This window comes from Mustela putorius, unplaced genomic scaffold, assembly GCF_011764305.1.
Source record: "Mustela putorius furo isolate JIRA1106 unplaced genomic scaffold, ASM1176430v1.1 tig00003863_pilon_pilon_pilon, whole genome shotgun sequence".
NCBI classification, from domain to species: Eukaryota; Metazoa; Chordata; class Mammalia; order Carnivora; family Mustelidae; genus Mustela; species Mustela putorius.
The window spans coordinates 30,469,520-30,494,487 of NW_025422015.1; the positions used below are offsets into that span (position 1 = coordinate 30,469,520).

At 36.3% G+C, this 24,968-nt stretch overlaps 1 protein-coding gene across 1 annotated transcript in view; it reads left to right on the forward strand.

Annotated features, from left to right (window-relative positions):
• The window catches only part of SERINC1 (serine incorporator 1), a 35,374-nt gene that overhangs the window by 7,534 nt on the left and 2,872 nt on the right, over positions 1-24,968 (forward strand). Inside the window, exons 2-9 of the mRNA XM_004740105.3 lie at positions 8,950-9,111; positions 11,932-12,101; positions 19,529-19,608; positions 19,836-19,973; positions 21,695-21,864; positions 21,968-22,058; positions 24,341-24,485; positions 24,584-24,814. Of these exons, the coding sequence (XP_004740162.1) occupies positions 8,950-9,111; positions 11,932-12,101; positions 19,529-19,608; positions 19,836-19,973; positions 21,695-21,864; positions 21,968-22,058; positions 24,341-24,485; positions 24,584-24,814 (1,187 nt within the window). The remainder of the gene's footprint in view (positions 1-8,949; positions 9,112-11,931; positions 12,102-19,528; positions 19,609-19,835; positions 19,974-21,694; positions 21,865-21,967; positions 22,059-24,340; positions 24,486-24,583; positions 24,815-24,968) is intronic.

Here is a 24,968-nt window from a genome sequence, read left to right on the forward strand (position 1 = left end):
TACATTGTGAAGTTTTGATCAAGAAAGGATGCTATATATTGTCACATGCTTTCTCAGCATCTATTGAGAGTATCATATGGTTCTTGTTCTTTATTAATATATTGTATCACATTGATTGATTTATGGATGTTGAACCAAACTTGCAGCCCAGGAATAAAGCCCACTTGGTTGTGGTGAATAATCCTTTTAATGTACTGTTGGAGCCTGTTGGCTAGTATTTTGGTGAGAATTTTCACATCCGTGTTATTCAAGGATATTGGTCTGTAATTCTCCCTTTTGATTGGGTCTTTGGTTTTGGGACCAAGATAATGCTGGCCTCAAAATGAGTTTGGAAGTTTCCTTCCTTTTCTGTTTTTTGGAACAGTTTCAAGAGAATACATGTTAATTCTTTAAATGTTTGGTAGAATTCCCCTGGCAAGCCGTCTGGCTCTGGGCTCTTGTTGGGAGATTTTTTATGGCACCTTCAGTCTCCTCACTGGTTATGGGTCTGTTCAGGTTTTCTGTTTCTTCCTGGTTCAGTTTTAGTAGTTTTTATGTCTCTAGGAATGGAACCATTTCTTCCAGATTGTCAAATTTGCTGGCGTATAGTTGCTCATAATATGTTCTTATAATTGTATTTTTTTTTTGGTGTTGGTTGTGATCTTTTCTCTCTCATTCATGATTTTATTAATTTGGATACTTTCTCTATTTTTTTTTTTTTTGATAAATCTGGCAAAGAGTTTATCAGTCTTACTAATTCTTCAAGGAGCCAGTTTTGTTCTACTGCTCTACTGTTCTTTTGGTTTCTGGTTCATTGATTTTTGCTCTTAATATTTCTCTTCTGCTGGGTTCTTTTCAGCTCCTTTAGGTATAGGGTTAGATAGTGTACTTGATACTGTTCTTGTTTCTTGAGAAAGGCTTGTATTGCTATATACTTTCCTCTTTTTTTTTTTTTTAAGATTTTATTTATTTGACAGAGATCACAAGTAGGCAGAGATGCAGGTAGAGAGAGAGGATGAAGCAGGCTCCCCACTGAGCAGAGAGCCTGATACGGGGCTCCATCCCAAGACCCTGGAATCATGACCTGAGCCGAAGGCAGAGGCTTAACCCACTGAGCCACCCAGGCTCCCCTATATACTTTCCTCTTAAGACCACCTTTGCTATTTCCCAAAGATTCTAAACTGTTATGTTTTCATTTTCATTTGTTTCTCAGAAGTTTTTAAAATTTTCTTTAATTTCCTGGTTAACCCATTCATTCTTTAGTAGGATGCTCTTTAGCCTCCATGTATTTGAGTTCTTTCCAACTTTTCTCTTTTGATTGAGTTCTAGCTTCAGAGCATTGTGGTCTGAAAATATGCAGGGATGATCCCAATCTTTTGGTACCGGTTGAGACCTGATTTGTGACCCAGGGTGTGATTTGTTCTGGAGAATGTTCCATGTGCACTAGAGAAGAATGCATATTCTGTTGCTTTGGGATAAAAGGTTCTAAATATATCTGTGAGGTCCATCTGGTCCAGTGTGTCATTTAAAACCTTTATTTCTTTGTTGATCTTTTGCTTTAGATGCTCTGTCCATTTCAGTAAGGGGGGTGTTAAAGTCCCATACTATTACAGTATTATTGTCAATGTGTTTCTTTGATTTTGTTATTAATTGGCTTATGTAGTTGCCTGCTCCCATGTTAGGGGCATAGATATTTAAAATTGTTATTTCTTCTTGTTGGATAGACCCTTTAAGTATGATAAAGTGTCCTTCTTCATCCCTTATTAATAGCCTTTGGCTTAAAATCTAATTATATGTTATAAGGATTGTCGCCCCAGCTTTCTTTTGATGTCCCTTAGCATGGTAAATTGTTTTCCACCTCCTCACTTTAAATCTGGAGCTGTCTTTGGGTCTAAAATGAGTTTCTTATACACAGCGTAGTGATGGGTCTTGTTTTTTTATCCATTCTTATAACCTGTGTCTTTTGATTGGGGGCATTTATTCTATTCACATTTAGGGTAACTATTGAGTGCTCGCTTCGGCAGCACATATACTAAAATAGGGTAACACTTTGAGATGAATGAAAAATGAAAGAATGAAGATCTGAATCGAGTGCCATTCTTTTGCTTGTAAGGTGACTATTACTGTATATTGTGTCTGTTCCTTTCTCATCTCTTTAAGGTCCTCTCTTAGAAGACTCCTTTCAGTATTTCCTGTAGGGCTGGTTTGGTATTTGCAAATTCTCTTAATTTTTGTTTGCCCTGGAAGCGTTTTATCTCCTTCTATTTTCAATGAGAGCCTGACTATATACAGTATTTGTGGCTTGCATTTTCAGGCTCAGCTGGCTCCTTAATAATTGTCATTCTGAACTCTAGTTCTGACATATTACAAATGTTTGTATTGATTAGGTCCCTAGCCATTGGTACTGCCTTTTGTTCTTTTCTTTTTGGTGAGTTTTTCTGCCTTGTCATTTTATCAGATAAGAATAGATGAATAGGAACAAAATACCAAAAGAGTAGCAACAACCTCAGAAAAATATACATTAACGAATCAGAAGAGACCTGAAACCAGGGGGAGAAGATGGGGAAAAAAAAGGAGGGGGATATACATACACACACACACACATATATATACACATATACAAATACATGTACATATACATATACATACACTAATTAGACTGGTGAAGAGAACAGAGCCACACGCTTGATTTTGGGTGTATTTTGGTCTGTTAGAAGAGACTACCTCCCAAAATTTTAAAGAAAGAAAACATCTATATACAAAAATAAGGGTAAACAATGTGGAGGGATAAAAATGACTGTAAAGATGAAATTTTTAAAGATTTTATTTATTTATTTGTCAGAGAGAGAGGGAGAGAGAGCGAGTACAGGCGGACAGAATGGCAGGCAGAGGCAGAGGGAGAAGCAGGCTCCCTGCCGAGCAAGGAGCCCGATGCGGGACTTGATCCCAGGATGCTGGGATCATGACCTGAGCCGAAGGCAGCTGCTTAACCAACTGAGCCACCCAGGCGTCCCTAAAGATGAAATTTTTAAAAGATTCTAAACAAGGAATTGATAAGTTGGTTGGGGGAAAAAAAAAAGGGAAAAAATGTGATCAGGCTGGAGATTAGAACATAGCCATGTACCAGATTTAGGGTATATTTTGATTAGAAGAAATTGTATCCCAAAATTTTAAAGAAAAATCTATATGTAAACAAAAAATAAGGTTAAATACAGTGAAGGGGTAAAATATGATTATAACAAAGAAAAGTAAAAAAAGATTTTTAAAAAGATATTGGTAAGATAAAATAGTTAAAAAGCCTTAAAAAAGTAAAGAGGAAAATTTTGAAAAATAGAATATGAAAAAGAATTTTAAAAATTTAACTTTGAAAGACTAAAGAAAGGATCATGGGATAGAAGCTGTGAACTCTTATTTGTTGCTTTTCCTAGCTCTGGAGTTCTGCAGTTCTCCTAGATCAGTGAACTTGGTTTTGGCTGGATGTTTTGGGGGATCTTCTGGGGGATGGGCCTGTTGCAGGGATTCTCAAATATCTTTGCCTGAGGCAAAATTGCACCGCCCTTGTCAGGGACCAGCTAAGTAATGTGCTTAGGCGAGCTTTTGATAGCTTTTGTTCCCTGAACACTTTCTGTACAGCTTTGGAGGAGGAGAATGAAAATGGCAACCTCCAATCTGTGGCCCTGGAGGAGGCAAGAGCTCGGGGCCCCACTCCTCAGTGCACTTCCAGTGAAAAACAATCACTCCCATCTCCCTGGTCTCCGGCTGTGCTCTGTGCACTCCTGGCCTGTGACCGAGCATTTTTATCTCTGGTGCACAGCACCATTTAGAGTCTCCAAACCCAGCAGATTCCTGCAGCGCTACTGCACTGCCTCTCCCGGAGGAAGAAGGAGAGAGTCTCCCCAGATCCGCCTCTTGTGTGGTCTCTGCTCAAAGAGTAGTGGTCCGACTGTGCCTCAGATCACAGTTTAAAATAACCCTGAGTTGAGAACCCCCTTCTTAGCTCCATCTCTGCAGCCAGCTTCCCTGCTTCAATACCTGGGAGCTCTGCCACACTCAGGCATCCCTGGTCTGTGACCCCATGGTTCCTGAGACCACACTGTCCCCATGAGGGTTCCACCCAGCCCACCCCCCAGGTAGCCTGTGGAGCAACATCACTCAGTGGAGCAGTCCTCTAAAAGTTCTGATTTTGTGCTCCCGTGCTTCACTGCTTGCAGGGAGCTGGCCCTTCCTGCTGTGTTATATCTTTGTGTGGCTTCAGATTCACTTCTCCCCAAGTCCTACCTTCCAGAAAGTGGTTGATTTTCTGTTCCTAGAATTGCTGTTCTCGTCTAGCTCTAGCTGTTGGGCTGGTAGGTGTTCAGAATGGTTTGATAACTATCTAGCTGAACTCCTTGGAACTGATGATATTTCTGTCTCTTACTTCTCCTCCATCTTGCTCCCTCCTCTGTTTGATTTTTTTTTTTTTTTAAGGTAGAAGCGCAGATTGTTCCATTGAAATCTTCATTTTGTCTAATGTAGTTATTTATTTAGTACTGTAAGTTTCACAAATGTAATGTGTTATTTTCATTTGTTGTAACTTCTTTTAGGTATTTTTTTTCCCCCTGTGGGTTAAATAGAAGTGTGTTACTTAGTTTCCATATATTTTTTCTGTTACTGATTTCTAACTTAATTCCATTGTTGGTCAAGAATACATGGTGGTGGTTTGATTTAAGACATTTTGCATCTTTATTGAAATTTGAGATTTGTTTTATGGCCAAAATGTGGTCTGTTTTGGTGCATTCTGGAAAACAATTTGTGCCCTACTTTGGTTGTATTGAGTATTCCCTAAATGTCAGGCACAATTAATTGGTAATGTACAAATTTTCTTTATCCTTACTGATTTTTGTTTGGCTTCTTAATGAGTGAGTATAAATGTGAATTTGTTATTCTTTTCAGTTTTATTGTTTTTCCCTAGCGTATTTTGAAGTTCTCTTATTAAATGTAGAAATATGTAGGATTAGTGGTCTCCTCCATGAATATACCCATGTATGTCTCCTTTTCATTATGAAGTGTCCCTCCTTAACGTTGGTAGGTTCTTTGCTCTGAAATCAATTTAGTCTGGTACTACTATAGCATGGTATTTATTTTTTCTTTCTTTCACTCTTAACCTATATGCATTTTTATATTTAAGTAAGATTCTTATAGAAGAGAGAATTGGATCTCAAGATTTTACCTAACATAGTCTCTGCCTTTTTGTTGGGAGTCTTTATGCCATTTACATTTAGTGTGATTATGTTTGGGCTTTAATCAACCATTTTTCTATTTTGTGTTTGTGTATTTGTTTTCTGTAGGTTTTTGTTTTGTTTTGTTTTGTTTTTTGCCTTACTTTACGTTAATTAGCCATTTTTAGTATTGTTTTATTTCCATCGCTTTACTAGTATACTTCTTTGCCTTGAGTTTCTCAGAAGTCACTCTAGGGTGTATATTATTCATTTTTAACTTTCTACAATCTGTTTTCATTCATTCATTCATTCATTCAGTCATGCCACTTACAATTTAATAATCGTGCAGTAGTATAAAGTTGAATGTCCTGAATGTCTCCTCTTGCATGCTATTTGCAGTCATCATATTATTTTTCTTCCACCTTTGTTATAACTACCCACAGTATTTTTGCTTTAGTTTTAATCGTTTTAATAGTTTTAAACACAACTAATGAATCATTGAACACTACATCAGAAACTAAGGATAGGTACTGTAAGTGGCTAACTGAACATAATAAAAGGATAATTATCCTTTAAAGGATTTCCTTGTATTTTGTCATTTGCATTGTTCTTAATTCCTTTTATATAGATCTGCTGTCTGGTCTGATCTTTCTTCTGCTTGAAGGATTTCCTTCAACATTTCTGGTAGTTCAGGTCTGCTAGTTTTGGATTCTTTTGTCCTTTGTCTGAAAGTGGTTTTATATTACATTCATTTTTGAAAGACTTTCCCTGAGCCTAAAATTTTATTGTTTGTGGGGATTTTATTTATTTATTTATTTAAAAAAGATTTTATTTATTTCTTTGACAGAGAGAGATCACAAGTAGGCAGAGAGGCAGGCAGAGAGAGAGAGAGAGAGAGAGAGAGGAGGAAGGCTCCCTGCCAAGCAGAGAGCCCGATGCGGGACTCGATCCCAGGACCTTGAGATCATGACCTGAGCTGAAGGCAGAGGCTTAACCCACTGAGCCACTCAGGCGCCCTGTTTGTGGTTTTTTTTAATGTTAGCCATTGTTTAATTAAATTTGACCCATTCCTTTGTTTTTATATATATAAAAACCTTAATTTTTTTGCCTGCTTTTTAAATATGTCTCTATTTAAGGTTGTTTTTAAGCTGTTTGTGGTATAAGTTGTTATGGTTTTCCTCATGCTTATTTTTCTAGAATTTCATTGAGCTTGGATCTGGGAATTTATAATCTTGATTAAATTGGGGAATATTTTGACAATTATTTCCTCAGTAGCACTCTTCTGGTCATCTCCCCTTTTGAGAACTCCAGTTTCACTTATATTAGGCAGCTTGAAGTTGTCAACGTTGCTCTTTTCATTTTTATCCTAGCATTTTTGTCTCACTTGTTTTGCTGTGTTTTGGGGTTCACTGATCTTTTTTTGCAGTATATTAGTATTTTTTGGTTTATTTTATTTTTCATTTCTACAGGTTCTGTGTAGATCTTTTATATTATCTTCTATGGCTCTCCTTAACATATTGATGGGGTTTTTAAAATCTTTCATATTCCTTGAGAGTATAAAGTACAGTTAAAATAGTAATGTTATGCCATTGTCTATAATTCAGTCATCTGTGTTTAATCAGATTTATTTTGACTGATTGATTTTTCTTATTAAAAGTTGTGTTTTCCTAGGGCGCCTGGGTGGCTCAGGGGGTTAAAGCCTCTGCCTTCGGCTCAGGTCATGATCCCAGGGTCCTGGGATCAGGCCCCACATCAGGCTCTCTGCTCAGCCGGGAGCCTGCTTTCCCCTTCTCTGTCTGCCTGCCTCTCTGCCTGCCTGCCTCTCTGCCTACTTGTGATCTCTCTTTGTCAAATAAGTAAATAAAACCTTTAAAAAAAAGTTGTATTTTCCTACTTTCTTGCATAACTGTCAAATTTTTATTAGATGTCAGGTATTGTAAATTTTATTTTCATGGAGTTGGATGTACTTGTATTTTAAAAAGAAAATATTGGAGGCTTTGTTCTTGGGCATAGGTGAGTTACTTAAAGAAAATTTGATGTTTTTGATGTTTCCTTTATGCTTTGTTAAGCGAGACTGGAGTAGCCTTTAATCTTATGCCTTACTTTTATTCTGAGTAATAGCCTATAACTCATTGCCTCTTGGATTACAAGGTTTTTACACTGGCTGGTGGGAATACCATCTCTTCCCCTCCTTGGGTATTTTATTCAGATGGTTGCAGTGAGAAGTGCTTTGCTGAAGATTCAAGTTAAAGCCTCTGCAGATTTCCAGAGCTCACTTTGTAGCTTTCTTTTCTCCAGGATTCTGCCCTGTAAACTCTAGCTGCCTTTACTTTTCTGAGTGACCTATTCTGTTCCAGCTCCCAGTTGTCTCCTTAATTCAGGTGGATTGCTGGCCCCTGCTTAGATTCTCCTCCCTGTTCTGGAAGCTTTCCCCAAGCAGAAAGATGGATCAGTTCAGTCATGGAGTTCACATTGTTTCCTTTCTCAGAAATTACTGTCGTGTATTGCCTATTATTAATTGTCTGAAAAACCATTTTTTTGTTTAACTTTTTCCATTGATTAAGGCAGTATAGTATGTCTGGTCACTATTAACTCCCATCATGACCTAAGTTTATAGTAATTATCTCAACCTTTTTTCTGTTTGTAATTTTATTTTCAGCTGTGTCTGTTTTGTTCCTTGATAGTATTCTTTGTTAGACTTTCTTTTTTCATTATCTTATTTTATTCTTTTCCCATTCCAGTTTTGAACTCTTACATTTGCTTTTTGTTATTTTTCTGTAGTTTAGGTAAAACGCTTGTACAGAATTTCCTTTTACTAAGTTTTGTTTTGTTTCAGGCAGGATTCTTCGAATGTTTCTCCCTCATCCTTTTTTCCACTTCCCTGAGGGTTGTGCTTATTTATTTATTTCTTTTGCTAGAGTATGTGTGCATAGTTGCTATGACTTTTATTTCTTTCTTTCTTAAGCTTGCTATAAACAGCTTTGTCTCTGCATTATATGGGTTGCTGTAGTGTGTAGGACTGCTGCCATACTCCCTTCCCTTGGTTTCTGAGACTTTTCCCCCCAGAGCTGCAGCTCTAAGTTTGGAATATACTAGTCTGTCCAACTTTCTGAAGTCTGGTAGTATGGGGAGCTCAACCAGGGTTATGGTGAATCCTTGTGAGAACACTTAATGCTTAACCTTTCTGAAATATTGGCAGATTCACTAATCAGTGTTCATCTCTCCTGGTGAGGGAATTACCCGGTTTCCCTGGTATATTCCAGTAGTTTACTGTGGAGTTCCAGGGGAGAAAGTTAGCTAGCCTCAGTTTTCACTGTTTTCACTACTACCATCTCAGAAGAGGAAAAGATAAGGATACCAATTCCCTTTTTTTTCTCTTCTGGGGTATTTGAGAATTCTCAGAATTTTGTGAATTCACCAGTATGATACCTGGGGGCTAGAGGACAGGAGCCAGAGATGGGCTTGTTATTATCCCAGGGTTGTTTGTTTTTGCTGAACTTTGCTGCGGTTTTTTTTTTTTCCCATTGTTTTAGCTGATTTGATTTATTTTAATTGATTTAGTGGTCAAACACTTTTATTTTTGACTTTGGCCCATCTTTACACAGAAAGTACATAGAAAGTTGTGGATAATTACATGTGAACCGAATACATTTTGTTCCTTGGTAATTACTTTAACATCAGTCTTTTTTTTTTTTTTTTTTTTTGAGTAGGTGAAACAAATTCTCAGTGTATCATTTTAAAACATACTAATTTTTAATACTCTTTTCCCCAGATACCATGTTTATGTGGCAGTGCCCCATGTTTGCTGTGTCGATGCTGTCCTAGTGGAAACAACTCTACTGTAACTAGATTGATCTATGCACTTTTCCTTCTTGTTGGAGTGTGTGTAGCTTGTGTAATGCTGATACCAGGAATGGAAGAACAACTCAATAAGGTTAGTTTTGTTTTTGTTTTTGTTTTGTTTTGTTTTAATTGATTAACTGAACCTGTAATGAGTATGCTTAAAACCAGTTGTTGGGTTTTGGAAATTGTAATGTACAAAGTAAGATAACTTATAATTCCAGTTTTAGTAATCCTAATAGTCTTTTAGGAAAGAAAGGCAATGTAAGACTAATATAAGCTTAACTTCTGTGATGGTTGTACAGAAAATGTGCTGTGGTAATAAGGAGAAATAAGTAATTCTAACCAGTTAAATATCAGAACTCTGGGTCTCATGGAAAAGGCAACATTCTAAGAATGAGAACTTTTATATGCAGAGATTGAAAATAGGAAGCAAAGTGAGGATAAAGAGCTTGTTGAGCAGAATATGTATGCTTTAGGAAGACTGGTCTAATAATTAGAAGTCAGGTAGTTAAATGTGGAGGCTCTTTTAGTCGTGTAATCAAGAATTGTATAGGGGGCCAGCAGTAGCTTTTCTGAATGTAGAATTAACTGAATCTGGATTTGAAAACTGGCAGTGATAGTCATACATAATACCCAGATTCTGATTCTGGACAACTAGCAGGAAACTTGGTGGGGAATGGGGGTGATGTGTTTTATTTTAAAAAAAAAAATTTATTTTCAGGGAGTCAGGTTATAAAAGGAAATGAGGAAAATACTCATTTAGTTTATAAAACGTTGACTTAGAAATATTGCACCACATAGGTGTTCAAGAAAGTGTGTGTGTGTATCTAACAGGAATTAGTATGTAACAAAAAAGTGTGTAACAAAAAAGAAATCCTAGCTGGAGGTGTTTTGGGAATGGAAATGAAAGTTGAAACCATGGCAGCATATGCTGAAGAAGACCATTCAAAGTGAGCAGACTGTAACTTTTACAAAAGCTGTTATTGAAAGGGGTTGGTAGAGAAAAGGGAGCTTTAGAAGGAACAATGAAAAGGGGTGAAACAGGTGAATGCCCTGTTGTGCAGACCTTAGGAAGAAAGTATTTGACAGCCAGTATATCATTAGTGTTTTGAGAAAGTGATTTCTTTAGAGTGCTGGGATTAGAAGTGGAAGGAGACCCAAATAGCTGTGAGGAACTGCTGATTCGAGGAGTTTTGTAACAAAGATGATGGTCTCAGAGGGCAGCTGAGTTAAGGATGAGATTTAGTCATTTATATTTTGATATGAGCTTTAATCTGTATGGGGGAGAGAGGGAGGAGGTGATCAAGAGAAGTTACAAAAGTTGGCTTTCCACCAAGACAAGACGAATGATAACAGAAAATTTGGGGTTGAGAAGGATAGTATGGCAGTTGACCTCCGTTTTAAAGCACAGTATCTGCTTGATGTTGGCTTTAGGATAAGGAAAGATGGTGAAAGTTTGGAAAATGAGATTATTACGATTTTAAAAGAGCTAGCATTGTACATAGTAAATGTGGATGACCAGCTAATGTCATCCTTGGCTATAAGCAAAAGACATAAGGTTTTGTCATGGATCCAGTTGACTGTGGTTTTAAATAGTTTAGATGGTAGATGTTAATTCTCATCACCAAATGTTTCTGCTTCTCTGCTTTCTGAAGGTCATCAATGATTTGCATTTCCTAGAGTGCCATGTCTTTAATACTTATTCATCAGTGAGTTGTGAGTTGAAGAAATACTTATCAGCTTCTACTTACTGATAGAAGATTTCCTTTTTTCAATTTGTCACAACATGTACATCATTTGAAATGGTGGCTTCTCCAACAGCCTGGACTCCTGAAGTGACTATCAGAACCAGTTATGTACATGCACAAGAGCAAGAACTATATATTTGCTGTTTTAAGCCACTGATACTTGGGGATTGTTACTGAACTAGCTTAACCTGACTGATCTTAACCTGACTAATTAGTGATGGGAATTTGCCAGGTAGTGTCCTGCTACCACACAAGGGAGTGGGATAATTAAGGATGTCTAGTTGTGTACGTGTTGCAAGTGAGTATGGGTAAGTATATACTGCCCTAGGGCTTACACTGGGTTGGAAAGGTGAGATTTAAGTGAGACCAGGAAAGGGTTTATAGACTGTGCAGGAGCTAGCAAAAGGAAGTAGTGCCTGTCCATTAGCTTAAACACAATTATAAGTTCTTGGTTTTAAAGGCACAAATTAACAGTCATATTTGGCATATCCATTTGCTTTAACATTTTCTAGAGGAAATTTGTTCTCATATGTAGTAGTAGTGTATGTGGTTCTGAGGATTGCTCCCATTTATTTCATTTAAGGTCCTTTTGTTTTGTTTTTTGTATGTGTGTGTTCAGATTCCAGTGTGACTTTCAGTAATGGCCATCCAGTTTTTTTCAGATTTCTAAGTTAAAATAAATCAGTGGCAGCTATTTTTTAATCCAGATCAATTCATTATCAAAAATAACACCTGTAGAATAAGAGAACAAAACTCAAAATGTATTTAGGTCACATTGGCTTCAAGAAGCTATCGTTGTTTTCCTTGGTATTTAGAAGCTGACTTAACTTTATAATTCCTTGAACTTTTATTGATTGTATTTCTTTCTTATACAGATATTTGAGATATCACAGGAGAATGCAAGTTTTAGGACATTTGGACTAAGTCTGCAAGTCAAAATAAACATCCAGTTTTGGATCAGTTTATAGTTTATCATGGGTTCAAAAAAGTGAAAAGAAAGTTAATTATCTAGCTGATGAAAATGTTCCAGACTTACCTTGCTTACATATTCAGCAGAAACTGTAAAGCATATTTCTGTTTTCTAAACCTGAAAACTATCTGATTACCTAGAACTTGTCTTTATTTGAAAAAATTCGACATCATAAACTCTTTGTTTTTTCTAGATTCCTGGATTTTGTGAAAATGAAAAAGGCATTGTTCCTTGTAATATTTTGGTTGGCTATAAAGCTGTGTACCGTTTGTGCTTTGGCTTGGCTATGTTCTATCTTCTCCTCTCTCTCCTAATGATCAAAGTGAAGAGTAGCAGTGATCCAAGAGCTGCAGTGCATAATGGGTATGTCTTTGAATAATACAAAAGTCTAGGTGGTGTTTTCTCAGTTATTTTAGTTTGTCTACAGAAACTATAAAATAAGTTATGCAATTTTCAGATTTGTTATTCATGAATGACCAGGTAAAAATATCTTTTTGTCTTTACTGAGAATATCAGATTTTAGAAATATAAATATTAAATAGTAACCTTGGGTCATTTATTGGTATAATCTCTGATGCATGATGTTTTATAGTTCATGATAAAAAGAGGATTTACTGGGGCACCTGGGTGCGGCAGTCAGTGAGCACCCGACTCTGGGTTTTGGCTCAGGTCATGATCTGAAGGTCATGAGATTTAGCCCGCCTCGGGCTCCACACTCAGTGTAGAGTCTACTGGCAATTCTCCCTCTCTCACTGTCCATCCTGCTTGTGCATTCTTTCCCTCTAAATAAATTTTAAAAGGTGGCAGGGAACTGCCATATCTGTTGCTAATAACAGGGAATTCATTCTTCCTTTTCCTTGTAGTTCTTGGTAGATCAGTGTTACTACTACATGAAACTGAACTTGGTTACTTAGAACTACAGTGCGACCAAAATGAAAAATTTTAATCCTCAGCAGGGTGATTTTCTAAATGGTTGGTTGTAGTAGACAATCTAGAAAAAAACTTTAGGGTCCTTTTTACTAATCTTCCTTAATGAAGAGCATCACTTCCGGTACTTAATTTGAATGTTTTGAATTTTATCTGTTCTTTTCTTCCCATAAATTAAAAAAAATTTTTTTTTGAATATTTGCTGTTGCTTATTTATTATTAAGACAGGAAGAATGAGCAAGTGAGAAATACAAATGGTAGTGAAAAATACATTGTGCCAGGTTGAATTTATTTTGTTTATTTTGTTCTTGTAGTCACTGGTATTTGTTTATTTGCACTTTTACAACTATAATTATTAAATGTGTTTTTAAACACTTTTCAGCGTGCATCACAGAACGGCTATTACAGCTATTCACTGAGATAACACTCTACTCAAAGTAGCATGCTTGTAGCACACTTAACCATTTTCCTTACATGTGTTTTCATTTTAATTGAGATATAATTAACATATAACATTGTAGATTTAGCACCTACAAAATGTTGATTTCATAGATTTGTATATTGCAGTGTTATTACCATTGTAGGGTTAGCTAACACCTCAGTCATGTCACTTAGTGATTACTTATTTCTTGGGGTAAGAACAGTTAGCAGCTTTGAGGTCTGTAATACAGTTTTGCTGCTTACAGTCACTAAGCTGTGCATTAGATCTCCAGGATTTATGTACTTATTGCAAGTTTGTTCCCCTTAATGACCTGTCCCAGTTTCGCCCCCCACATACCCCATACTCTGGTAACCATTCTACTCTCAATAGAGAATTCTTTTCTCAATGAACAAGCTTGGCTTTTCTAGGTTCCACCTATGAGTGATATCATGTGGTATTTGTTTTTCTTCAGCTTATCTCAGCACAATGTCTACAGTTAATATATGTCCTTGCAAATGGGAGGGTTTGCTTCTTCTTTGTGGCTGTATAACATTCCATTGTGTATCTGTCTATACCACAGTTTCTTTATTCATTGACAGACACTTGGGTTGTTTTCATATCTTGCCTATTGTGAATAATGCTGCCATAAACATGGGAGAGCAGGTATCTTTCTGGTATCTTGTTTGTACTTCCTTTGGATATGTGACTAGAAGTGGAATTGCTAGATCATATGGTAGTTTATATTAATTTTTTTTGAGGAAACTTTATACTGTTTTTCATCGTGGCTGACCTAGTTTATATTCCCACCAGCAGTGCGCAAGGGTTTCCTTTTCACCACATCCTTGTCAACACTTGTTACTTCTTGTCTTCTTAATGATAGCCATTTCAGTTTAACAAGTGTGAGATGATATTTCATAATGGCTTTGATTTACATTTCCCAGATGATTAGTGATACTAAGCACCTTTTTAAATACCTTTTGGCCATTTGTATGTCTTTGGAAAAATAGCTGAGTTCCTCTGCCCATCTTTTAATGGATTTTCTTTTTCTTGATTTAATCTTGATAGGTTGTATGTTTTTAAGAGTTTATCCGTGTCTTCTAGTTATGCAATTTGTTGACGTAAAATTCTTCAAGCAGTTTCTTATGAATGTATTTCCATAAAATCGGTTGTAATGTCTCCTGTTTTTGATTTTGAGTACTCGTTTTCTTAGTCTAGCTAAAGGTTTGTCACTTTTATCTTTTTGAAATACCAGCTCTGGTTTCATTGATCTTTTTTATTTTTTTTCTGTTCTGTATCACGTTTATTTCCACTCTGATCTTTGTTATTTCCCTGCTTCTGCTAACTTTGGCCTCGCTTTTTCTAGTCCTTGAGGTATATAGTTAAGGTTATTAGAGATCTGTTTTCTTTATATATGCATTTTTCACTATATACTTCCTCTCAGAACTTTTTTTTTTAATGCAGGTTTTATTTTCTTTATTTTTTTATCTTTTTACTAATTATTTTTATTGACCTATGTGTATTATTTGCCCCAGGGGTACAGGTATGTGAATTGTCCGGTTTACACATTTCACAGCACTCACCATATCCCATACCCTTCCTAATGTCCATAACCCAGCCACCCTCTCCATAACCCCCCTCCCCCCAGCAACCCTCAGTTTGTTTTATGAGATTAAGAGTCTGTTATGGTTTGTCTCCCTCCTGATCCCATCTTGTTTCATTTTCCCCCCAGAACCCCATCCTGTGTCTCAAATTATTATTATTATTATATATATATAATATATTATATATATATAATATATATTAAGATGATGTATATATACACATGTTTTTTATCAATTCATCTGTTGATGGACATCTAGGTTCTTTCCATAGTTTGGCTATTGTGAACACTGCTGCTCTAAATATTCAGGTGCAGTGCCCCTTCGGATCACAACATTTGCATCTTTAGGGTAAATACCCAGTGGTGCGATTGCTGGGTCATAGGGTAGCTCTATTTTCAACTTGTTGAGGAACCTTCATGCTGTCTTCCGGAGTGGCTGCACCAGCTTGCATTCCCACCAACAGTGTAGGATCGTTTCCCTTTCTCCGCATCCTCTCCAGTATCTATCATTTCCTGACTTGTTAATTTTAGCCATTTTGACTGGTGTGAGGTGGCATCTCATTGTGGTTTTGATTAGTATTTCCCTGGTGTCGGGTGATATTGAGCACTTTTTCATGTGTCTGTTGGCCATCTGGATGCCTTCTTTGCAGAAATGTCTGTTCACGTCCTCTACCCCTTTCTTGATTGGATTACTTGTTCTTTGGGTGTGGAGTTTGAAAAGCTCCTTATAGGTTTTGGATACTAGCCCTTATCTGATAAGTCATTTGCGAATATCTTCACCCATTCAGAACTGCTTTTGCAGTGTCCTGTATGTTTTATTTATTATGTTGTTTCTATTTTCATTTGTTTAGAGATAATTTCTCTTTTGATTTCTTCTTTGATCTCTTGATTTTGCAGGAGTGTGTTGTTTAGTTTCCATGTGCTTGGAAATTTTCCAGGTTTCCGTTCTAGTTTCATTCTGTTGTCATTGGGGAAAAAAAAAAAAGTTGGTATGATTTCAGTCTTTTTAAATTTAAAAAGACTTTCTGGGGTTCTATCATGTGATCTCTTCATGCTGGAGAATGCTCCGTATGCACTTGAGAAGCATGTGTATTCTGTTGCTGTTGGATGGATTGTTCTTTAAATGTGTTCATTCCATTTGGCCTAAACATATTGTTCAAATCCAGCATTTCCTTGTTGATTTTCTGTCTGGAGGATTTATCCATTGCTGAAAGTTTGGGGTATTGAGGTCTCTTACTGTTACTGTTACCCATTTCTCCCTTAAATTTTGTTAGTGTTTGCTTAATATACTCAAGTGTTCAAATGTTGGGTATATATATATTTATGATTGTATCTTCATGGAGAATTGAGTTGGCCCTTTTACTATTATTTAACAGCCTTCTTTGTCTTATTACCTTTTATTTATTTATTTCTTTAAAGATTTTATTTATTTGTCAGAGCACAAGCAGGGAGAGCGGCAGGCAGAGCAGGTGGAGGGAGAAGCAGGCTCCTGGCTGAGCAGGGAGCCCACCCGATGTGGGGCTTGATCCCAGGAATACTCGAGCCAAAGGTAGACAGACGCTTAACTGACTTGAGCCACCCAAGCATCCCTCCTGTTACCTTTTTTGTCTTAAAGTTTTCTTGTTTGATATAGGTATGCTAGCCCTACTTCTTTTGCTCTCCAATTGCATGGAATATCCTTTACTATCCCTTCACTTTGAGCCTGGGAGACTTCTTAAATCTGAAGTGAGTTTTCTATGCAGCATATAGTTGGGTCTTGGTTTTTTATCCATCTAACCACACCATGCCTTTTGATTGGTAAATTTAGTCATATACACATTTAGGGTAATAATTATTGATAATAATTATTGGTATGTAAGGCCTTAGTAATGTTACCTTACTTATTGCTTTTTGATTGTTTTGTATTTCCGTTGTTTCTTTTTCCTCCATTTCTGCTTGCTTTTGTAAATTGGTGTTCTTTGCTTCTTGTTTGCCTTTATCTTTTGTGAACCTACTGTAGGCTTTCCCTTTCTGGTTACTGTGGGGCTTATCTAAAACATCTTTTAGATAAAACAGGCCATTTTAAGCTGTTAGCATAGCAGCTTAACTCCAATTGTATACAAAAGCTCTATCCAATTAATCCTCCCCTTTTAGAGTTTTGATGTCAGTTTAATAATTTTTATATTATGTATTAACATAGTGTAGTTTTTTAATAGTTCTTACTAGCCTTTATAGTTAGATATTAACATTTCATATTATAGAATTAGTTTCCTAAATCTTACTGTTTATCTTCACCAGTCTGTTATATATGTTCATACACTTTCATATCACTAATTAGCATTTTTTCACTTAAGCTTGGACTGTCACCAATCTTTTTTTTTTTTTTTTTTTTTCCCAAGAACTCAGCACTCACCTTTTATTTATCTGGGAAAGTATTTCTCTTTCATATCTGAAGGATGACTGGTAGAAGGAATATTCTTGGCTGGCAGTTTTTTCTTTCAAAACTTAGAATGTGTCCTTGCCCTCCTTCCTGGCCTGGAGAATTTCTGCTGAGAAGTCGGCTGCTAGCTTAGTGGGAGATCATTTGTAGATTAAGATCCTTTTTTCTCTGGCTGCTTTTAGGATTCTTTTTCTTCCATCTTTTGACAGTTTGTGTTTTAGAGAGGGTCTTTTGCATTGAGATAATAGCAGTAATAAATTTATTAGATTTGTGAACTCAGGTGTATAATACTTCCCAAGCTTGGGAAATTTTCCATTACTTCTTTAAATAAACTTTCCCCCCTTCTTTCTTTCCTCTCCTCTGGAACACTAATTATTCTAATATTTAAATACCATAGATCAAATGGCTGGCTTCACTCTTTTTCATTCTTTTTTCCTCTGTTCACTCTTATGGGGGTATTTCAAAATTTGTGTTCTTTGGGTCGCTGATTCTGTTGGACATTGGATGTACCCTGCTGCAAGTGCTCTCTTGCATTTTTCATTTCTTTCATCATATTCTTCGGCTCCAGATGTTGGTTCTTTTTTTTACGGTTTCTGGCTTTGCTAAAGTTCTCGTTTTGTTCATGTATTTTTTTTTCCTGATTTTGTCTTTTTGTGTTTTCTGGTAGCTCATAGAGTTTCCTTAAAGCAGCTGCTATTCTTTATTCACTAGATTACAAGATACTGTGCCTTTGAGCTCAGTTGTTGGATTATTATCTTCTGTTGATGGGAGTGTTTTCTTGTTCCCTATAGTTTTGTGTTGTTGCTTGAGGTAGCAGATAACTCAAGTCTCTACTGTTTGTTTGCCTTCAGATGCGGTGTACTCTTGATCCCAAGAGTTCTCTGTGACCTTGTATTTATACACTGGCTGCATACTTCTTGCTCCCTTTTGTGGAAGAAGTCTTAAGCTTTTATGACTTCTCGGGTTCTTAAAAAAACTCACCTCACTGGCTACTGGAAGTCTTTTTTTGTTTGTTTTCCAGAAGGTGGCACTATGGCTGAAGTTTCTGGTTTCTCCCTTCCCTCCCTTCTCATTTCTGGATTGGCTCTTTCTGCCACACTTGGGAGCACACACAGAGAGCTGGCTGCAGAGTGGGTTTAGTACTCCAGGTGTTTAGAGTCCCACACAGCCAGCAGAAATATCCTTGGCTGAGGATCTCCCAGAGACTTGTGAACATATTTCCTGCTTAAATCCTGAATGTAATTGGCAGAAACTGTGTTCCTTTAATGCTTTTTGATGTTCTTTGCTGCTGCTTTCCCCATTTCCTGTTCCCCCTTAGTCATGGAGGTCCTGCCTCCATAATCTGGGTGCTTCTGGAGAGAAATGGGTTTCTTTAGAATTGTCCCACAGGGTTGGAGTAGCTGTCACTCAACAGTTCTCCTTTTGCCCCAGGGGAGTGGTTGCTGCCAGGTAGTGTCCATACTCTCTTGCCATCGTGTAGGGGTGGTACTGATAAAGTTTCTCTTCCCCTCTCTGTTGCACTGAAACTCATCTCCCTGACACACATACAGGCCATGCAGGAATCTTCCCTCAGGAGAGCTAGACTTTTATAAATTGTCTCTCATTCATGGGTATTTGCATACATCAGCAGTCTAGGTTTTCCCCAACTGGGAAAAGGTAGGAGGGGTTAGGGGTGTTTATTAGTTCTGCAGCCCATACCAGAGTCTGTCTGCCTATTACCAAATACACAGGTGCTGGAGATGATTTTCCTCTTAAATGTTTCTTGATCTCATATTCTGCTGCACAGAGACCCTTCTGTTAATGGTTGGAAGCCTAATTAGTTGTTAAGAACAGGGGAACCAAAAAATAGGCTCTTTGCCATCAAGATGCTGATGTCCTAAAAGCTAGTGTTTTTTTTTATTACCAGAGTTTTGGATGGAGCATTTATCATGTGTTTATAAAACCTGTTCATTTGTATAGTGCACCTTATTCTTTCACATATTATTTTTAATTTCTTATTCATGTAAAGTTAACATACAGTGTTAACGTTAGTTTCAGGTATACAATATAATAATTCAACAGTTCTATATATTTCTCAGCATTCATCAGGATAAGTGTACTCTTAATCCCTTTATCTATTTCACCCACCTTCCCTCTGGCATCCACTCGTTTGTTCTCTGTATATAAAGTCTGGGTTTTTTGGGTCTTTTTTATTTTGTTCATTTGTTTTCTTCCTTAAATTTCACTTACCCATTCATTATTTAAAGTAAACCTGTGAATATAGAATATTCTCATTTTCTCATAGTGAATTAATTATCTTTCTTTTTTAAAACAGTCCTAAACAGTCACATAAACTTTTTTTCACATGCTCTTAAAAGATTTCATATATGAAACTATTTATTGAGTGAATCTGTATTAGTAAACTATATTTCTATTTCTTTCAGATTTTGGTTCTTTAAATTTGCTGCAGCAATTGCGATTATTATTGGGGCTTTCTTCATTCCCGAAGGAACTTTTACAACTGGTAGTACATCTTTTCATAATTGTGTGATGTTTATATTTTATAAAGAAACTGAGATAACTGCTTCTTGGAACTGTAACACTACTTGTTTTGTTTTGTTTTGTTTTTTCCTCTTGTTGGCAAAATCAAGACATTTGTATAAAATATTTCCTTTTGTGTATTGTGATTACAAAGGTGAAATAATAAAAAGTGAACCAGCCAGTGATTTGTATTTTTTTTTTTTCTTTCAGTGTGGTTTTATGTAGGCATGGCAGGTGCCTTTTGCTTCATCCTCATACAGCTAGTCTTACTTATTGATTTTGCCCATTCATGGAATGAATCATGGGTTGAAAAAATGGAAGAAGGGAACTCAAGATGTTGGTATGCAGGTAAGCTTTTTCTTGGAGCATCTTCAAGACAGGTGAACTTGGAAGGTGAGAGCATATATGTAGACTAGGGAAATAAAGATTTTTATGATGTTTTTGTGAAGTGGTGTTTACTTCAAAAGTTTATAAGTGCCATCTTACCACATTGTGTGAACAGCTTTACTTGTTGAAATAGTTTTTAGGTAATCGATAAGAACATACCTAAGAGCCAGAAAATAATCCAGACATTGAACCTTGAATGGCTAAAATAGATGTTGCAAAGGCTGTGTTCTATGACTGACAGTATGTAGTTTTTACAGCATAATTTCCTATTTTACAGCAGGTTAAAAATACTAAAGGGACGAGGACTGCTAGAAATAAACAGTGGCATAATTCATAAACATCAGCATGCAGAAAAAATATAAAAAGCAACTCTAGAACATTTCTTTTTATATAAGTGGAAAGATGCCTTTTTGTGTCAGTAACACGTAATTGGGTTCTTAAAGTACTGTGACTGTTTTATTTGTAATGATGAGCTTGAGTCCAGTGGTTATACTGCAGAACAGGGATCAGAATTCATTTGCTTGCCCCAGGTGATGAAAAGGAGGGAAGAGACTCAGGTTAAAGTGCATAGGCAATCCTTGTGCAAACAGAACTGTGATGACTGTATTTTATTTAAGGTGCATAGCTGCCGCTCAGTTTCATACAGTAGTTGCCTTGTGGAAATGTGGGCTCAGTATTGCTTGAATTTTTTCTGATTCCTTTCAAAAGCAGCCATAAATATAAATTTTTATGTGAAATGATAAGAGTTTCCACTAAATATTTTAAATCAGATTGAAAGCTATATTCATTCTTATCTGCTAGCCTGATACTTCTCTCACAGCTAGTTTGTCTTATTTGATCTCAGTGGTTAAAATAGAGTTTAGTATCCAAAGAAATAAGCTTCAGTCATTTGGAAAATTCACTTTTATAGAACACGTCATTCTTTAATGCAAATCTAATGCAAGAGTTTGTTTTGTTTCCTGTTGTATCCCCAGTGCTTAGAACTTTGCAGGCATTCAGTAAATATTTGTTGGGTGGATCCCGGCAGGCATATCTGCATAAACACCTGTATATTAAGGATGCATTAGCACAAAAACACACTGTGTGTTTTAATTTACATACAAGAAACTTGGGTTGTCTTATTAAATAATAATGACTTATTGTTATGTATAAATTTTTTTTTAAGAGATAATTAGTTAAGGGGTGCCTGAGTGGCTCATTCAGTTATGCATTAGACTTGATCTCATCTCAGGTCTTGATCTCGGGGTTGTGAGTTCAAGTCCTGCATTGGGATCCACATTAGGCATGAAGACTACTTAAAAAATTTTTTTTTTAATAAAAAATAATTAGTTAATACAGGAAAGCGTTTTATGGACTTAACATTAAGTAATTTTCTATTTTTCTGTATTTTGAAAATTAAGGCCACTGTGTGTGAAAGTGTTTGTAATGGAGCTATTACTGTTAATGAAATTTTTTATGTTACCTTACTGTCCTTAAAAATACTATAGTGAGCTATGTGTAAGGAGTGTAAAATCACTGTGATAAAGTTCAGAAATACTCTTCTCTGCTCTTATAGCCTGCATAATGCAGACCGTGTTAGTTGCTTAAAATACGTTTTGAATGATTGTTTTTAAAATGAGCCCTATGCCTAACTCCTAATATTCGTGATACATTCTAATTGTCCAATTATATTTCTTTCACAGCATTGTTATCAGCTACAGCTCTGAATTATCTGCTGTCTTTAGTTGCTATCGTCCTATTCTTTGTTTATTATACTCATCCAGCCAGTTGTTCAGAAAATAAAGCATTCATCAGTGTCAACATGCTCCTCTGCCTTGGTGCTTCTGTAATGTCTATTCTGCCAAAAATCCAAGTATGATCTTTATATCATTAGTTTTTAATGAAGCTTCCATTTTTCTAAGTTTCCCCTAAATCTTGAATGATGTCAGAATATTTGTCTTAATTTTTCTTTGTAGGAATCACAACCAAGATCTGGTTTGTTACAGTCTTCAGTAATCACAGTCTACACAATGTATTTGACATGGTCTGCTATGACCAATGAACCGGGTATGTTTTGTTTGCTTGGGTTTCTTTCTTTTTTTTTTAAAGATTTTATATATTTATTTGCTAGAAATTACAGGTAGGCAGAGAGGCAGACACAGGGGTGTGGCGGGGTAGTAGGCTCTCTGCTGAGCAGAGAGCCCAATGCGTAACTTGATCCCAGGACCCTAGGATCATGACCTGAGCTGAAGGCAGAGGCTTTGACCCACTGAGCCACAGAGGCGCCCCAAGAGAAGTGTCTTTTTTTTTTTTTTAAAGATTGTATTTATTTGACAGAGAGGGAGAGTGAGTGTGAGTAGGCAGAGCGTCAGGCAGAGGGAGAGGGAGAAATAGGCTCTCCACCGAGCAGGAAGCCCGACGTGGGGCTTGATCCCAGGAACGTGGGGTCATGACCTGAGTCAAACAGCCACTTAACCGACTGTGCCACCCAGGCGCCCCTTATTTCTTTTTAATGAATTCTGCAACTTTTTTTTTTCATAGATGATTATTTTGTGAAAGTAAGCTATTTAAAAAATAAGCCTCTGGGGTGCCTAGGTGGCTTAGTGGGTTAAGCATCTGACTCTTGATTTTTGGCCCAGGTCCTTGATCTCATGCATCCTGAGATGGATCTCTGGGTCACTCAGGAGAGTGTCTTCTTGAGTCTTTTCTCTCCCTCAGACCCCCCTGCCACCCAACGCTCTCTTGCTCTTTCTCTCATTCTAAAATAAGTAAATAAATCTTTAAAAAAGAAAAATAAGCCTCTAGAAGAAAACAGTATGGAAATAATAGCATTTTCATATTTGATGTACTGCTATGTATTTTTTTCACTTTGCTTCTTTTAGTAACAAATTATAATCATATGAAAATTATAACAAATATACCTAATTTGAACAGTCATATTTATGGTAGTGTGTGTGTGTATATATATATATAGAGAGAGAGAGAGAGAGAGAGAGGGTGTGTGTGTGTGTGTATTAGAAAAGCTATTAAAATGCTCCTTGATTCATTGCTAAGCAGTATAGTTTTGCTTTTAACTAATTAAGATACTGTTTTTGTCTGTGAGTACCTTGCAAGTGAATATAATTAGGCTTTCTAATGAATCTCTTTATAGGCCAGTTATATTGCATTCCATGAGATTAAGAAGCCAATATAAATCATTTGGGGTGAAGCAGATGAGCAAGAAATTAGTTACTGATTTTGAAAAGGAAGAAGTGGTGCCTTTTACTTAAAATTACAAAATGTTATCTGAATCTGATTTCAAGTTTATAAACTCAGTAGATGCTTTATCAATAGTGGGATGAAGGCTGTTTTTTTTTTTTAATTAAAGATTTTATTTATTTATTTGACAGAGATCACAAGTAGGCAGAGAGGCAAGCAGAGAGAGAGGAGGAAGCAGGCTCCCTGCTGGACAGGGAGCAGGTCCTCGATCCCAGGACCCTGGGATCACGACCCAAACCGAAGGCAGAGGCTTTAACCCACTGAGTCACCCAGGTGTCCTGATGAAGGCTGTTTTTAGTATTACAGAAAAGAATTATTTTTGTTCAGGTATTAAGTCGTTAGAAATTTTTTTTATTAATTTGCTTTAGAGCTTACTCTTATCTGAATGGCTCTAAGAATCAATTTTGTCTTATTTTTCCCCCTAATTAATGATTGTTTTCATCATAAGATGATAGTTGATATACCTGACTTTGTGGAAGAGAGAAACATTTTGGATACTTTAGTGAATACAGACTTTTTCTTACAAAAGTTAACAGTATGGATTAGGTCATTATGACTTATTTGGACATTTCCACAAAACACTTGTTAAAATTCTAATTAACTAGTAATTTTATGTGTAAGCTCCCTTGTCTACATAGCAATGTACTTTGACCAAAGTTTATAAATTTCATAAAGTCAGTATTGTTCTCCTACAATATATAGTAGGAAAAGCCACTGAATCTTCATTTAGAACACCTGAATTTTATTCCTAACTGTACCAGGGTTTTATTATACTTATGAGAGCTCATCTCAATTTCACCTTTTTCTTGATCAGTTTAGAGCTTAATATCATCTCCGTTCTGGACATTTTTCTGGGCACTTCTATAAAGTTAGCACTGTAATATTTAAAAGGTATCATTATCAATAAATACAAGTTTTTCAGATTACGTTTTTCTTGTATTTGTGCCTTCTTCCAGGAAAATTTTTTGAATATGCAAGGGCATAAAATTAAAAATAAAAAAGAAAATAAAAACACTTTTAACTAGGTCCCCCAAAATAAATTACTTCTTATACTGTCTGGCATTTTAATTTGACCTTAATTTACATTACAGAAACAAACTGCAATCCAAGTCTACTAAGCATAATTGGGTACAATACAACAAACACTGTCCCAAAGGAGGGGCAGTCTGTCCAGTGGTGGCATGCTCAAGGAATTATAGGACTGATCCTCTTTTTATTATGTGTGTTTTATTCAAGGTAAGAAAAACTGTGGATTTTTAACAAGAAATCTAGCCATTCATTTAAAAATCAGTTTTTTAAATACCCCTTTTCCTTCTTTCCTGTCTTTTATGCAGCATCCGTACTTCAAACAACAGTCAGGTTAATAAATTGACTCTAACAAGTGATGAATCAACATTAATAGAAGATGGTGGAGCCAGAAGTGATGGATCACTGGAGGATGGAGACGATGTCCACCGAGCCGTAGATAATGAAAGGGATGGAGTTACTTACAGTTATTCCTTCTTTCATTTCATGCTTTTCTTGGCTTCACTTTATATCATGATGACCCTTACCAACTGGTACAGGTAAGTACATTTCATGAAAACTTTGCATGTGGAAATTTCAATGTTTTTCATCATTGTATTGTATGTAAAACGGGTATGAAGTACTTTTGATCCTCCAATGTATTTCAAAATTTACATATAAATGAATGAGATCAGTATAAGAAGTGCAGACTTT